This window comes from Martes martes (assembly GCF_963455335.1).
Source record: "Martes martes genome assembly, chromosome: 7".
Classification (NCBI taxonomy): Eukaryota; Metazoa; Chordata; class Mammalia; order Carnivora; family Mustelidae; genus Martes; species Martes martes.
In genome coordinates this window covers 80,192,056-80,209,163 of record NC_137894.1, presented here as the reverse complement: position 1 = coordinate 80,209,163, position 17,108 = coordinate 80,192,056, and the positions used below count along the sequence as shown (strand labels likewise).

Sequence of the window (17,108 nt, the reverse complement as noted above, 5' to 3'; positions counted from 1 at the left end):
TTGCCTTTTCCTATATAGTCTTCAACTCACATGTGAATATTTCCGACATCTTCCACCTTCAATATTTTATCTTATTTTATTTTGGCTTTTTTTAAGATTTTCTTTACCTATTTGAGAGAAAGAGGGATAGTGAGAGAGAACACAAGGGAGAAGGAGAAACAGACTTCCCTCTGAGCAGGGAGCTCAAAGGTAGCTCAATTCCAGGGCCCTGGGATCACGGCCTGAGCTGAAGGCAGATGCTTAACCGATTGAGCCACACAGGTGCCCCCGTCTTCCACCTTCCAAACTCATTTTACACCCTGCTTTTACCTAACTACTTTCCTAAATGCTTTACTTTCTGTTAACAAGAAAGAAAGGAAGAGGAGCGCCTGGGTGGCTCAGTGGGTTAAAGCCTCTGCCTTCAGCTCAGGTCATGATCCCAGGGTCCTGGGATCGAGCCCCACATCAGGCTCTCTGCTCAGCAGGAAGCCTACTTCCTCCTCTCTCTCTGCCTGCCTCTCTGCCTGCTTGTGATCTCTGTCAAATAAATAAATAAAATCTTAAAAAAAAAAAAAAAGAAGAAGAGGAAGGCAAGAAAGGAAGGAAGGGAAGGAGGAAGAAAGGAAGAAAGAAAAAGAAAGAGAAGAAAAAAGAAAAGAGAAATGGTGACATTTATGGTATGTGAATTATATCTTAATCAAAAATAAAAATAAAGCTCTGTTCTCATGTAAAAAAAGGAAAAGGAAAAAAAAAAAAAGAAATACATTTTAAGTACCCCTAAAAGGTTTCTAAAGTACCCAGTAAATTATTAAAGTAACTATGAATCTGCAATAATGAAGTCTATTTTAAAAAGCAAAAATTTGCAAGGCACATAAATAAAAATAGAGTATTAAAAATAGAATTGCAAGTTAATCCTCCCACTACCTAACAATAACAAGTTCTTTTAATTTTTCTCATTTGAGAGAAGATACTGAAAATGTGCCAAAAATTCTGAAAAACACTGGGAATGATCAGAGATTAGGAAATAAGAAAAAAAAAAATTTTAACCTGGAATTAGACTGGAAAAGAGAAATATGAAGTACAAACAGCCCTAAAAGATACGGCATATTACAAATGTACCATACCACTAGTCTACACATCTTAAGGATAGCTCCCTGATATAACCCAAAAAGTGAAAGAGACACAGAAGAACACCCATCTTGAGGGAGGTGCTAATCATAAACACAAAGATTTTTTTTTATTTTTTCAGTGTTGCAAAATTCATTGTTTATGCACCACACCCAGTGCTCCATGCAATACGTGCCCTCCTTAGTACCCACCACCAGGCTCACCTAACCCTCCACCCTTTCCCCTGCAAAACCCTCAGTTTGTTTCTCAGAGTCTACAAAGATTTAGGGCCTGCTGATAACAAATTTTCACAGTTTTCCTTTATTGTTAATTAGATAATTTCTTCTGCAATAGAGAGTACAACAGGATAAATTAAAAAGTTAAAATACAGAAATGTCAAAATGATGTCAATTAGTATAATGGTGGCAGGTTTATCTAAGATTCAAAAAATAATTTATAAGTTGAGCCTTTAAGAATCCACATTCTTTTAAGTGAATGCCTTAACCATTCAGTTTATTTCTTGGGTGACTTAAGATCAGCTTGTCAACACAAAAGAAGTATTCTTTTAAGGCTTTCCAAGATTTCCAGTATCTCATCTTTACCAGAAAGCCTATTTAATGGCAGCCAATTTGCAAACATCAAATTTAAGATTATAGCTTCAGTAAAACAAGAAGAAAGAAATTAAAGTTCACTTCAAGTATTTATGTTGGCATAGACTGATCAGACCACTTAAGAAAAAACTGACACCAAGGGCTCCGTTTTGCCATCACTCATGTGCTGCCGCACCAGTTTTCACATTACTTTAATCAAGAGACAGACATAATAAGTCTATCATTTAAAGTACGCAAATTCATTACTTCTTCTTTGTGAAAGTTTGACATCTTGGCATATGTCACATATTTGCAGACTAAGTATGCATTCCACTGAAAGGACAAAGACAAAAGAAGCTAGAATAACTTAGCTTTTTAAGTTTATATTTTCATCAAACAAGAAAACTAAGTGGGTGCTTATGATATACGACTGCTGGGGTCAATTTTATCACCATTACATCTTCAAATTTCCTACAATTATTCAGAACTTAACATTGTAATTGACTCCAACAACAAAAACACAAACAAAAGCACATTAAATAGCAGACAGTGCCTAATTAACATTTAATGACAACAACAAAATACTTCTATTATTTACACAGATAATCCAACAAAAACCCTATAGTAAACAGTCATTTTGTTCTAGATCTAGGAAAAGAAAAAGCCCAATAAGAAATGAGAAGAAATTCTTCAATTATATACTCTAGTTATAATTTGAAATACAATTTTCTTTAAAGATTTATTTGTTTGAGAGAGAGAGAGCACACATGATCACAGACAGGGGAAGTGGAAGAGGAGGAGAGAGAGAGAGAATCTTTAGGTTGACTCCCCACTGAGCACAAAGCCAATGCACAGGGCTTGATCCCAGAATTCTGAGATCATGACCTCAGTCTAAATCAAAAGTCAGCTGCTTAACCAACTAAGCCACCCAGGCACCCCTATAATTTGAAATAAATTTGAATAAATTAATTTCATTCATTTAAAACCATTTTTCAAGAAATTACAAGTTTTCCCAATACTTTTTTTTTTTTAAGTAGTCTCCATAGCCCAATGCAGCCAGGCACCCCTATCCAATACTTCGTTCTATGATCACAGCATCTCCTTGTTCTTTTTTTTTTTTAATTTTTTTTATTTATTTATTTGATAGACAGAGATTACAAGTAGTCAGAGAGGCAGGCAGAGAGAGAGGAGGAAGCAGGCTCCCCGCTGAGCAGAAAGCCCGATGAGGGGCTCAATCCCAGGACCCTGAGACCATGACCCGAGCCGAAGGCAGAGGCTTTTAACCCACTGAGCCACCCAGGCGTCCCTCTCCTTGTTCTTAATGCTTTATATTTTTTAGCTTTCCAAGAGAGTGTAATAACAAGCAGAGTAAATATTAAAAGATTTACTCAAAAAATTACCGTCCTGGGGCACCTGGGTGGCTCAGTGGGTTAAAGCCTCTGCCTCCAGCTCAAGTCATGATCCCGGGGTCCTGGGATCAAGCCCCACATCGGGCTCTCTGGTCAGCAGGGAGCCTGCTTCCCCCTTTCTCTCTCTGCCTGCCTCTCTGCCTACTTGAGATCTCTGTCTGTCAAATAAGTAAATAAAAGTTAAAAAAAAATTACTGTCCTATTATTGTCCTCCAGCAATGAAGGCTGGAAAAAGAAACTAATGTTTTGGGTGTTTTTTTTAAATACCTTAAGACAAACATGACAAAAATTTGATTAGAAAAAATAACCTTCATGTCTGCTAACACAAATATATACTTTCTATTCAAATACTTCCAAACATCCAAACATTTAGTGTAAAGAGATAATGATTACTGACTATGTGCCAGGCACAAGGTCAAATGCATTACACTTAATAGCAATTTCTTTTTTTTTTAAGATTTTATTTATTTATTTATGTATTTATTTGTCAGAGAGAAAGAGCACACAAGCAGGCAGAATGGCAGGCAGAGGCAGAGAGAGGAGGAGGCTCCCTGTCGAGCAAGGAACCTGACGCAGGACTTGATCCCAGGACCCTAGGGTAATGACCTGAGCCAAAGGCAGTGGCTTAATTGACGGAGCCACCCAGCCGTCCCACAATTTCTAACTGAATGATTTCTCACAGCAATTGTTAAGTTTATTGTACATAAGGGGCAGAGGCGAGGTACAAAGAGGTTAAACAATTCAGCCAAAGCCACACAGTCAATAACAGAGCTAGGATTCAAACCCAGACAGTGTGTCTCCATTTCTGATTTCAGAATTACCATACTACAATGTGCTGAAGGTACAAAGAATACATGGCAAAATGCCTGACACTCAGGAGTTAATTTAAAAAAAGGCGTAACTATTATGTCTAACTATATTGTCTAGCTTGTCTTTACTTACTCTGTGATAATTCTGGACTTCCTTTCAGATTCATCATCTTTGGAATTGAAGGGCCATACACATCCACATCTAGCAAACCAACAGCCTTTGACTATAAGGAAACAGAAATTATTGTAAGATTATTTCCACTCTTTTTTTTTTAATGTTTTATTTCTTTTCAGCGTAACAGTATTCATTGTTTTTTCACCACACCCAGTGCTCCATGCAATCCGTGCCCTCCCTAGTACCCACCACCTGGTTCCCCCAACCTCCCACCCCCCGCCCCTTCGAAACCCTCAGGTTGTTTTTCAGAGTCCATAGTCTCTCATGGTTCACCTCCCCTTCCAATTTCCCTCAACTCCCTTCTCCTCTCCATCTACCCTTGTCCTCCATATTGTTTGAAAGATAACACACATAGCAATAGTAAATCTAACTATAAAAAAGAAAAATTGCAACCTATTCCAAAATCCTAACCTAAACTTTCTCAAAGCAAAAGTAAGGGAAAAGATCATAAACTACTTAGATAAACACTTCTTGTTGGTTTACTAATTTCTTCTAGATAACTGAGGAGAGAAACTCCCTGCAAACACTTTACACATTGTGCTTCAGATCTCCCACAGAGTCTCAAATAGACTAAGACCTTTTTGATCCAAAGACTAACAACTTACATAAAGACAATGTTAAAATAATAACATACAATGGCAAACAAAACCACAGGAAGATGGAGCATCAACCTTTGGAAAGCCCATCTAACACACCTAAGAATACAAAATGAAAAAAAAAAAAATCATGGGACTAAGACTTAATAAAGCAAGTGAGAAATTCTGACACAGACCCCACATGGAAATGCTAATGAGGACAGTGGCAGACATAATACAGAGACAACCTCTTACATGGAAGTCACAGTTAAACACCCCAGGTCCTCCGGAGAATTCATAAACAACTAAAACTGTTTTTCATTGACGACCCATCTACCTACCAAGGGCAGAATAACTTGATTGTCCTCTTTACTAGTTGTCAGTTCATCAGCAACACAGCCAAGTAAAGGGAAACAAAATTCACTATTCCCAATTATGTTTTTCTTCTCCCCCACCATTTCTCCTTTGATGGAGTAAATCAATCTGTTAACTGGTTTTTCCATACATTAACAAACAGAATGCTAATACTAACTATATGTCTTTGAGTTATGTTTCACCAGGACTTGGAATCTCCTCCCTCTCTCTCTGTATCCTGGCAAGATAAAATTCTTAACCCCTCAAAAAAACCTTTTTTTAATTAAACAATCCCCCATCTTCCATGTTATCTACCTATTTCCAGACACAAAATTACTTTTTAAACCTTGCTCTCTGGTTCCTATTAATACATAAAATAAGGTACATTCAACATTTATGTCCCTAACTTTAAACTAAAACTGCAGTTCTAAGAAAATCATTTAATGTCCCTGTGTGACTCACAGAGCCTAGAGGACTAGGGATTAAAATCTGCCTCTACCAAAATCTCAGCTTACTGTAAAATAAATGAGAAAATAGGAAGAACACTTTACCTTTAATAGAAACGTAGCATATAAAATTTAGGTTTAATGCATTTAAGTATTAGCTTTAAAAAGGGCTGGAACTCCCAATGAGAAATTCTGACCAGTTCTGAACTCTTTTTTAAACCACAAACTAATTTAGTCAAACTAAACTAAAATAGAATTAAATTTATTATGGATAAAAAGATTTTCAGGGGTGCCTGGGTGGCTCAGTTGGTTAAGTGTCTGTCTTGGGCTCAGGTCCAGGGATCCAGCCCCATGTCAGGCTCCCTGCTCAGTGGGGAGTCTGCTTTCTCCCTCCCCCTTATCCCACTCCTTCTCTCTCTCTCTCTCTCTCTCTCTCAAATAAATAAATAAATATTTTTTAAAAAGAGATTTTCAAATGAGGGAAACTAAAGCCTTACAAAATGTGGGTAACTGTTGATACTATTATCCAAGGGTCCGCTAATGCTAGAACTATTAAGGTAAAGAAGCTGAATAGACTCCATTCTAGAAAGACTCCGTTTTTCTGGTAGGACCCATTTACTCATGATCCATATTTGCCTCTGAATAAGTCAAAGAAGCTCGGTTCCTACTTTAAGAGGGAAGCAAAAAAGTTAATCATTCTCTGAGCTTTGTCCTAAGCCCCATATACCTGATAACACCTAAGAAGAGCTAGATCCCAAATGTGTTTCAGGACATTAGCTTGAACAAACCTCAGCTGACACTGGCACCAATACTGCTACCTTCAGTAATTTATGAAACAATGCCTATCGTTCACTTGACACTCACCTTTGATCAGACCCTACCCTGGATTCCCAAAGGAACACATGCCCTAGACCCCTTTCCAATATAAAAACCCTAGCCCCAAGCAACAATGAGACTCATTCTGTTTTCCTTTCCAGATTACCCAGACAGACCATCTTGTTCTCTGTCGTTTATGCTATTCAATAAACTCTTTCACTTTCTCCAGCTTATGTCTGATTTCTACCCTACACAAAGCCAAGGACTCTCTTGGCTGGTCCTGTGGAGAACCCCCACTCTGGATCCTTGGACCCAGGCTGCCTACACCAAGATCACAAAATAATAAATGTCAATAAAAACAAAAACTATTCTAAGATTTTTTTTTTGCTTTGTTATTTATATTAATGTTGGTTTTGTAATAACTTGAAAAGGTTAGGTCCCAGGTTTCAAACTGATTTCCTAAAAATAAAGTCAAGTAAAATAACTTAGCTTCTAAGTTTGTTTTCATGAAACAAGGAAATAACTAAGTGATCCTGCTAGGGTTAATTTTTTCATCACTCAGTCTTTAAGTTTCCTTCAAAATGTTAAGGAGAATCTATCATTTATTTGTCCTGAAAATATGAAAACCATGCCTATCTAAACATGAACCTTGGCATCAGGTTCAAGACAAAGCTCAAGATCTGCCCCAAAATTTGCTGTGGTAGAAACAGATTTTACACACACCTAGATGGCTATTAATATACATAATCACATAAGAATAAAGAGGACAGCCACAAGCATGATCACTCACTCTCTTAAAAAAAAAAAATAAGGGGTGGAGGGGGAGAGACCATTACAAGATTTTAGAGTTCCTTTGTTTCCTAGAAAACAGAGCTAAGGATAAGAGAATCTTCAGTGTGTTAGGTTCTCTGCATACTCTCCCTAGGAGTAGTTACTACTCACTGACCTAAATTTAGTACCAAGGTTTACATATATCAAAAAGGAAACAGAAAGGAAGGTATGAAGTTCAGAAAGAAGAGAAGACAAGAAGGACAGGTAAGGAGGGAGGGAGGAAAAGATGGGAAGTTAATCAGCAACATTATAGTAAGAACATGGATAAAACAGGCCTCTATAGCCAGTTCTGTGGACAAATTAGAATTCAGAGATTTTTTTTTTGTTAATTTCAGGAAGAGAAAAAAAAGAAAGAAAATTTTTAGAAAGCATGCCATCCTAAATTACCCAAATAAACACCTAAACTTCCCCTAATTATACTCCCTCACTGCTTGAATTCCTTCTTGATGCCAAGTACCCTAAACATTTTATTTACATTTCTCCTTGACTACTCATAGCAATGCTGCAAGGTGGTATTATGCTTATCTATGGAAGAGAAAGCTGGAAACTAACACTCAAAATTTTATGTGTGTGTGCGTGTGTGTGTGTGTGTGTGTGTTTTAGAATGAAGCAGAATGAGAAATTAAACACAAAAATACTAACTTCAAAAATCTCCATCAGGGGACGCCTGGGTGGCTCAGTTGTTTGGGCAGCTGCCTTCGGTTCGGGTCATGATCCCGGCGTCCTGGGATCGAGTCCCGCATCGGGCTCCTTGCTCAGCGGGGAGCCTGCTTCTCCCTCTGTCTCTGCTTGCCACTCTTTTTGCCTGTGCTCACTCTCTCTGACAAATAAATGAATAAAATCTTAAAAAAAAAAAAAAATCTCCATCAGAACTTTAACATGGTCTGACTACAAAACGCTTAGATATATGGCAGGGGTCAGCACGCTTTTCCCTAAAGGGCCAAACAGTACTATTTCAGGCATTGTGAATCATATGATCCACAACTACTAAACACTACCACTATAGCACAAAAGCACACACAATATGTCCATGAATGAACACAGCTGTGTTCCAATAAAACTTTATTTACAAAAACAGTCAGGGTATGGTCCACAGATCACAGTTTGCCAACTTCGATTTAGAAAATAAACGTTTTCATAACCAAGTTATTCAATCACCCAACAATCTAATTTTGGTTTTGCCAAGAGCAGGTAGGACACAGTCATCTCTTTTAGTGTCAGAGGAGCTATCTCATTAAAGATTTACTTCCATATCTTTAATTGGGTAGTTTTTAAAAGCAATAAAGAGCATACTTTTCATGCTGTTTCACTGGAGCTAAGCATGTCTTGAATATCATGAATAAAATTGGTGTCCATTAAACAAAAACACTGAGCCTATACTAATTAAATCATATTGTACTTAGAATTGGCATAGCTCCTGGACCAGTAAAATTACCATAGCTACAAAAATAACCTTAAACATATTTTCAACTCAAGAACTCAATAATGTTCAAAAAGCACCAAATAAACCTCATTTGTTTTTCATAATTTACTCCATTGTTTTTAAATAGACTCCTATTATAGGTGTATAAATAGTCTGTTAATTTATATTTTCAGAGTTTTATACTGTAAGAACACAAATGAGCAAGATAGAAGGCTATAAATAAATATATGCAGCTGAGTGTCTAACTAGTTAAGTTTTATGAGTCCCTTCTTCCTGAAATATTTAGTCAAGAAAGCTCCAATTAGGACTTCTCTTATATTTAACTTCATCCAGGCTTAAAAGAATAGTCACTATTAAAGTCCCATCAAATACACAACAGATAAAATGATTATTAGCAAAAATAACTATAAACTTACTATCTTAAAGTGTGATTGCCCAATCTTTAAAGTTGTCATAAATGTAACCTAGTATGTTGGTACCTAACATTACACTCTTCTTCTGACTCTCCTGAAGTTCTCAAATTCTAGCAGGACATAAAACAAGACAGATCAAACTCCAAAATACTATCTAGATTTTGGGATTTCTTTCTTTACAATTCTTTACAATTCTTTATAATTCATATCACCCTGTAAAAGCTAAAAGGTGGCAGATTTACTCAGAGTGATTATACTGTTTCATTACTACTGCATGAAAGCTATAATTTGAGAGCCTACAAGTCCTATTTTCTTGTGTTGGGTTTCAAAGGCACCAACAACAGTTTTAATACTGCTTTGTTCTTTCAACAGAATTTATATTAAAGATCATAAAACTTCATGACATGTTCCTTTTATCCATGTCATCTGTTAATAGATCCCACCAAAAAACAAACAAACAAAAATGATTTTAGAAGAATCTCACCCAATTATTTCTAAGCAAACATCCATTTAAGACTAAGACCTACCAAAAGGTTTTCCTTTCCATCGAAGTATCTAGTTAAGGGTGCCTCAGTGGCTCAGTGGGTTAAGCCTCTGCCTTCGGCTTAGGTCATGATTCCAGGGTCCTGGGATCAAGTCCCACATCGGGCTCTCTGCTCAGCGGGGAGCCTGCTTCCTCCTCTCTCTCTCTCTCTCTCTGCCTGCCTGCCTGACTACTTGTGATCTCTGTCTGTCAAATAAATAAATAAAATCTTTAAAAAAAAAAAAGTAGAAGAAGAATCTAGTCAAGAATCCCATGATTCCCTGCACATTACATTTCACTTAATCTTGGACTAGCATTTGGGATTTAGAGTTCAGTCGAGGCTCTTTCTTCTCTTTCTGCCTCATTTTAAGTCAAGCTGCCATTCACTAGAATTTCAATCTCTTGGTAGAGAAAAATATGTTTCTTAATTATATTAGCTAAGATTAAACAAGAATCTGATGGGGACAAGAACTAATGGCTAAACTAATGGTTAAACAAGGTGACAAGAAAACAATTTCCTACTATTTACTAAAGGACTGTCTAAATCCTCAAGTTTGGTAACGAAAGAGGAACAAGGGCAACATAAAGGTAAAAAGGAGCTATAAAGAGCTCAAACTTTGGCTATAAGGAGCACAAACAGAGATTCATGAAAAATATAAAACAATCCCAAATAATTAACTAATTACTTGCAAAGAGCTGAGGGAAAAAGTAGAAACAGAAGAGAAATAATAGATTTCAAATTAAAGACTATTTTAGGGCAGAAAGAAACTTAAGAGATCATCTTAGTCTTTTGTTCACTTTTTAGTGGTGAAGCAACAGATTCAGAGATAATGCCACAACTGGGTCTAGAATCCAAATCTCTCTCCAACACACAATAAAGCCCAAATGCTAACAGTCACCAGCCATTCCCCTTTATCTCTCTCATCTCATCCTCTACCCTTCTCCTCCTTTTCATTCCATTCCACAGACACCGCCCCCTTGCAGCGTCTTAAACACACGAAGCATGCATCTGCCTTCTACAGTTGTTCCTTCAGCCTACAATCCTGTTCCCCCAGATACCCACCTGGTTCTCTCCATTACTTCCAAGTCTTAACTCAAACATCACTGTGTAGTGAAGCTTTCACTGGCCACCATCTAAAATGCAGTTTCCTCACCATTATACTGGACATTTCCCACTCCCTTCCTACTTTTTCTTTCTTCTTAGCATCTCTACTGGTATTTAACATACTGTATATTTACTTACTTGTCTTATTAATTGTGTCTCCCCAGTAGAATGTTAATTCCATTACAGTAAGGATTTCTGTATGTCTTGTTCTACTGTACCTAGAACCTCGAACAGTAGGCAATCATAGAGACCCCGTGTTCCACCCCAAGAAATTCTGATTCAGTAGGTGTAGGCTGGGGTCCAACAAACTGCATTTTAATGTTCTAAGGTATAATATGACTACAATGTGAAAAACAGTAATATAGATAATACAGGAAAGAGTAAGACAAAATTTGCTGTAAGGGCACAAGCCTTGGAACCAGCAGGATGGTGGTAATGGTAATTTATAGTAAGCAACAGTAACACTGAAGAATTTAAAGTGTATATATATATAGATAGACATAGATATAAAAGCGTAGTTAACATTCTGCCATATGGATGAATAGTCAGTCACATATTGCATGGGACATATATATACAAAAATTATTCGTTTTTTATCTGAAATTCAAATTTAACTGAGTGGGTGTCCTATATTTTTATTTTCTAAATCTAGCAACCCTACCCTGGCATCTCTCATCAACAGTGCAGTCAGAATGATTCAGTTGAAATATAAGTCAGATCATGCGTGCTCAAAACCCTCATTATGCCCCCACCTCCCCCCATTTCACTCATGTAAAAACCAAAGTCCTCACAACAATTCACCACACTCCGCATAATCTAGCCAGTTCCCTACCTCCTACCTCCCACCTCCCAATCCTATTAATTTCATCACCTATTACTCTCTCCACTTCTTAGCCAAGGAGCCAATTGCCTTTTTACTGTTCCTTGAACAGAAAGCTAGACATGCTCCTACCCATTTGCCCTTAAACTGGCTGTTCCTTTTGCTCGACAGATTCTTCCCTCAGCGAGTTACAAGTCCATTTTCTCATCTCCTTTAAATCTCTGCCCAAATACCATATTTTCAATGCAGCCTACCCTAAATCCACCTTCACCCTCAAGCACCACCCCAACCCCAGATCACTTTTACCACTTTCTACCTCTTTAGCTTACTTATAATGTTTATTATCTATTTACTACAAACTCCTTAAGGGTAGGGATATCCCCAGCACCTTAAACAGTAAACATTAAATAAATATTTGTTCAGTGAATGGATGGATGGATGGATGGACTAAAAAGGAATGAACAAGACTCCATTTGTTCCTCTACACAATATCAGGATGGTTACTATATGATCCCTAAGATCCCTCTTCAGCTTTAACATTCTATGATTTCATGAAAGTCCCTCTTCTACTACTTCTATACAAACATTTTAACTTACAGGATTTAAAATTACATAATGTATATAAAGCTAAAAGTATTCTGGTGTTAGAGAGAGTCATATTCTTGCAACCAATGCCTAACCACCACTTTTCCCAATGAAAATTCATGTCATCTTCATTTTTCTATTGATCTCAACTCCAGAGAAACAGGACTTCCAGAAACAAGATCTAGTGCAAAGAATGGCTACAGTGGGCTACAGTAAATAAATAAATAATCAAAGTACACTAGATAAATCTTTGAAAACAAAAGCCACGAACATGGTATGAAAGGGCCCATTAAAAAGAGAGCAACTTTTAAACCTGCTCACTAGCAAGATTAGGTTCAGTAGAGTTGCAAATACAAATTGGCTGCACCAGACTTCCGTTGTGGTTTTTTTCCTTTCCAGAACAAGATACGTAACATATTATTTAACAAGAAGCAATTCCCTTAAATTCCACATTTTCATCTAGTAACAGAGACAGTAAATCACAGGTAAAACAACTTAAGATTAAGAAAAGAAAAACCTTAAATCCTTGGCCTGTATAATTCAAGGGGGGAAAAAGGTATACTGTCCTCAGTAAAGTCTTCAAATACAGAGAAAAATTAGCCTATTATCACCATGGTAATTCATAAAATGCAGAAAAAGATACTTCTAGACAGTAAACCCTAAAAATAAGTCATCATATTTGTGACATCAACCAGCCAGTTTTTTGCCAGAATCCAAGCCTACAAACTTAGAAACCCAACCAAACAAGAACCTTTCCTAAACCAGATAAAGTACTGCAACAAAAGCACTGAAAACCAACATTAATTCCTTTAGAATATTCTTAGCTAAACTGCAATGCAGGGGAAAGCATTTACAATTCTGAAAGCAGCTCTTCCAGAGAAAAGCAATAGAGCAATCACAGGAATTGGATGTGAACAGAGCACTTGATCCACCCTCCAGACTCAAAATCATAGGAGCCAAGCAGCTGGTTTTGAAACCCCTTCTGCTCATTTCCTCTCAGTGGCCTGAGAGGAAACTCTGCCCTGCTGAGGATGAAGAGCCCTCCTTATTCCTCAAGGAGATGGGATGGGGGAAAATAATTTACTGAGAAAAAAAAAAATTGAGAGAAGTAAAATGAATTGGTGAGAACCAAATTAGGGAGGAGGCAGGAGAATAAGAAAAAAAGATAGATTGCTCTGTGAAAAAGAGCTGGGTAACTTCTTATTGGACAGAATCAGATCCAGAAATTCAATGATATGCAGCAGTTTTGCCACCAATATGTTATACATGAAATGAAAGTAAGAAAGAAAAAATATACCAAATGTAAAACTAGGTAAGTGTTCTAACTCATAATCGAATTCAGCAACTTCCACGAACAAAGCGAGAGAATGAATTACTGGCAGCAAGCTGCATTTTCCCAAAAGAAATTTAAAAGGTAGGCCAAAGGGTACTGAAGAGGAAACACCCAGCCAATAGATTCTTTAGAACTATTCAAAACAAAATTGCTACTGCTTCTAATTGGAAATCTCAAAGTATGTTGTGCATAAAGCTTCCTGAAACCATGTAGAAAATAGAGAAGAAGGGGAGTTTTAGGCTTTTTACCTATCTGATGATTATAAAACAATATTTCTATTTCATCCTGTTGGGTGAGTGTGGTGTGTTGTGTCTGTGTGATTGCGGAGGAAGGGGAAGAGAAACCAAGGAAGGATTCCTAAAAGAAGACTGGCTTTAGGATTTAGTTTAACACACTTACACCCCTCTGTTACATAATTTTCTTAAAATTGCCTCATCTTTTATTTTAATATTTGATTCTAAGTTCTTACTCAGTACTCTGAACTATTATAAAAGATGACATAGAGGCAGACACATATGTCTCAAGTCAGTTAATGCTATTAATATACATTAGTGGTTATAATTAGTTAACATTACTATCTCTATTTTCTATAAAATGTGTGAACCTTAGGGATCTGGATAATCTACTTAATCACAGATAGCATCCAGATCATAAGTGAAAAAAACAATTACGAAAAACCCTCAAGGTACCATTATGATTGTCATCTACAAAATGATGTTACAAATTATATAGATATGCTATATACTTACACATATTATATATTAAATTACATTTATATAGTATATTATATAACATAATATAAAACTTACAAACTAATTTGAATTAAATAGCTATTGCAATATACAATATATTTTTAAATATCTCCATTACCTCTTGATGTGGTTTTTTTTTTTAAGATTCTATTTATTTATCTGAGAGAGAGAGAGAGAGAGAAAGGCAGAGCACAGAGGAAGAGTGAGAGGGAGCAGCAGACTCCCCATGAGCAAAGAGCCCAAAATAGGACTGGATCACATTACCCTGAGTGCAGGACCTGAGCAGAAGGCAAACGCTTAACCAACTGAGCCACCCAGGTGCCTCTCGATGCAATATTTTAAAGTAAAGATCAACAACAGATTTTTTTCAAAATATTAACACCCTACTTAAAATTCAAAAATGGTTAATTTATTAATTCTATTGCCAAGTAGCAAAAATGTTTTTCTGATAAGTGAAAATCAATATTACTTAATACCATATAAATCTCATAAGTGATTGCTATTTTTAGGATTTTTTAAATAACTAACATACTAACGTCATAGTAGAATGCATGAAGAAGCAATATAGGATCTGCATCACTAAATAAATGGGTGATTGATTACAGATAAGTTGCTAACCTCATGGAACTTCAGTTTATTACCTATAAAATAAAGATTAAGAAGACACCAACCTTACAGGAGTTTTGTGAAATTACAGAGCAACATAAATTCGTGAAATGTAAAGGAAAGCTAACAACTATATAGTACCACAGACCAAGCACTTTCCAGAGACTTTATGTATGCTAGCTTATTTAATCCTCACAACAACCTTTTGAAGTAGGTGTATAATAATCCTCAATAAAGAAACCAAGGCACAGAAAGGTTAGTAATTTACCCAAAGTCAGGCAGCTTTAAGTGCAGAACTGGGACACAAACTCAGGCAGTGTGTCTTCAGAGTCTACAGGTAATACTACAACATGCTGCCTCTGTCCAATGAAACAAATTAAGTCAAATTCCTCATGCAGCGTAACTTCTCAATGTTAGTGCCTTCCCTCCCTTCCACCAAGACCCCTTTATACACTGAAACTGGAAAAATAAGCATTCATTCTCAGCAAGGAGTTATTCCCCACACAAGACAACCATCTAAAAAAAATTCTCATTATTAACCCAGGTAACTACATAAGCTTTGAGAGTAACAAAATGATCCTTAATGTACACTTACTACTTTCATCTGAATTGATACTGTTTTTTGTTTTTAAAGATCAAGAATTATGTCTAGTTTAAGGTTTTATATGAAAACACTGTGAAAAATAGCCTCTACTATTATTAAGTAACATATTTCACAGAAATTGCATTTAGAGTTTTGGGTATAGCTGATTTTATAGATTGCACAGAACAGACGCAGCAAAAATGCAGTTAAGAAAACAAAGACTCTGGGAAACAAACTGAGGGTTACAGAAGGGAGGGGGTTAGGGGGGTGGGATAACAGGGCGATGGGCATTAAGGAGGGCACGTGTCGTGATGAGCACCGGGTGTTATACACAACTAATGAATCGTTGAACACTACGTCAAAAACTAATGATGTATTGTATGTTGGCTAATCGAACATAATAATAAACAAATAAACAAATCTTTTTAAAAATGCAAAAAAAGGGGACAGCTGGGTGGCTCAATCAGTTAAGTGTCTGCCTTTGGCTCAGGTCATGGTTCCAGGGTCCTGGGATCGAGTCCTACATTGGGCTCCTTGCTCAGCGGGAGCCTGCTTCTCCCTCTGCCTGCTGCTTCCTCTGCTTGTGCTCTTTCTCTCTCTCTCTCTGCCAAATAAATAAAATCTTTAAAAAAAATTTTTTTAATGCAAAAAAAGGAAAACAAAGATTCAAATGCTCAAGACTGGAAGATATTTGGCTGGACCAAAAGGAAATCAGCTACTGATAGCAATGGATACTAAGAGAAGCAAGCACCAAGAGAAGCAATTTACTATAGCCTGTTTCTTATTTGCCTTTTGTTGTAATTGTATAGAAATCTGTGTTTCTTTGCTAATTCAAATGTGTAGTACTTACTACAGGCTAATACACAAAAAAACAGTGTGGTTTTTTTTTTAATTTTTTTTCAGTGCTGCATAATTCATTGTTTATGCACCACACCCACTGCTCCATGCAAAAAAAAGTAATTTAATGAATGTTTACAATGTACCAGTTACTATGCTAGACACATTGCATACATCTCCCTATATTTTACAATAGCTCTATATAGTAGCTACTAATGTTAGCAAACCCCCTGGCTCAACTATAGACCCCAACAATTAAAACCAGAAACAAACAAGACTGCTTAACTCATGCTCTAACTAAAAATCATTGTTCTTATTTCTAATTGCACTTTCTTGAGGCACTGACAAGACACTCTGCAAGGACTGGAACATTCCAACCACCAGACCAGAAAAGTCCTGACAGCAAAGGAATGCCTAGACCACACATCCTCTTCCCTGCCCATAATTGTGAGGTGAACACATACAGAGTCCCCCCTACCCAGGACCATGCACTCTCTGCCTGCTCTCTTGGCATACCTCCCGAACCTCTCCTGTAAAACTCTAGATATCCATCTTGCCGGTGGAGAGGTCGGTTGGTAAGACTTGACCCTGCCACCTGTCCTGGCTGCCAACATCTCAAATAAGTTTCTCCATTTCTCTTTTCCAAATCCTCATTTCTTGAGTGACTGGCTTCTCTTGAGACAAGTTTATTCGAGTTTCTTCGGCAACAGTGTTGGCAAATCCAGCCAGGGGTTATGCTTTCAACTTGTCTAGCCCCCTCAGATTAGCCAGGACAGAGCAACTGACCACAGCAGCACCAAGGCGCACCCATTCATTTCCTGGGTTAGCAATTGTGGTATATCATTCGGTAACATTAATAATAATAATATTATTGTTACATATATCACAGGTGAGGGGCCTCAGCTCTGAGAAGTCAAGTTCACAGAGTTAATAAGTGAAGAGTGGGGATTTAAATACAGGTTTGCCTAAAATTGAAGTCCACACTTTTCCTACCAAAATATATCCAAACCGAGCTGTGTATCAGAATTACCTGGGGA

General features: G+C 37.0%; 1 protein-coding gene across 1 annotated transcript in view; it reads right to left on the bottom strand.

Annotated features, from left to right (window-relative positions):
* NUBPL (NUBP iron-sulfur cluster assembly factor, mitochondrial) overlaps positions 1 to 17,108 on the bottom strand; it is a 200,773-nt gene that overhangs the window by 149,812 nt on the left and 33,853 nt on the right. The window contains exon 4 of the mRNA XM_080808849.1: positions 4,028 to 4,118. Coding sequence (XP_080664975.1) covers positions 4,028 to 4,118 — 91 coding nt within the window. The remainder of the gene's footprint in view (positions 1 to 4,027; positions 4,119 to 17,108) is intronic.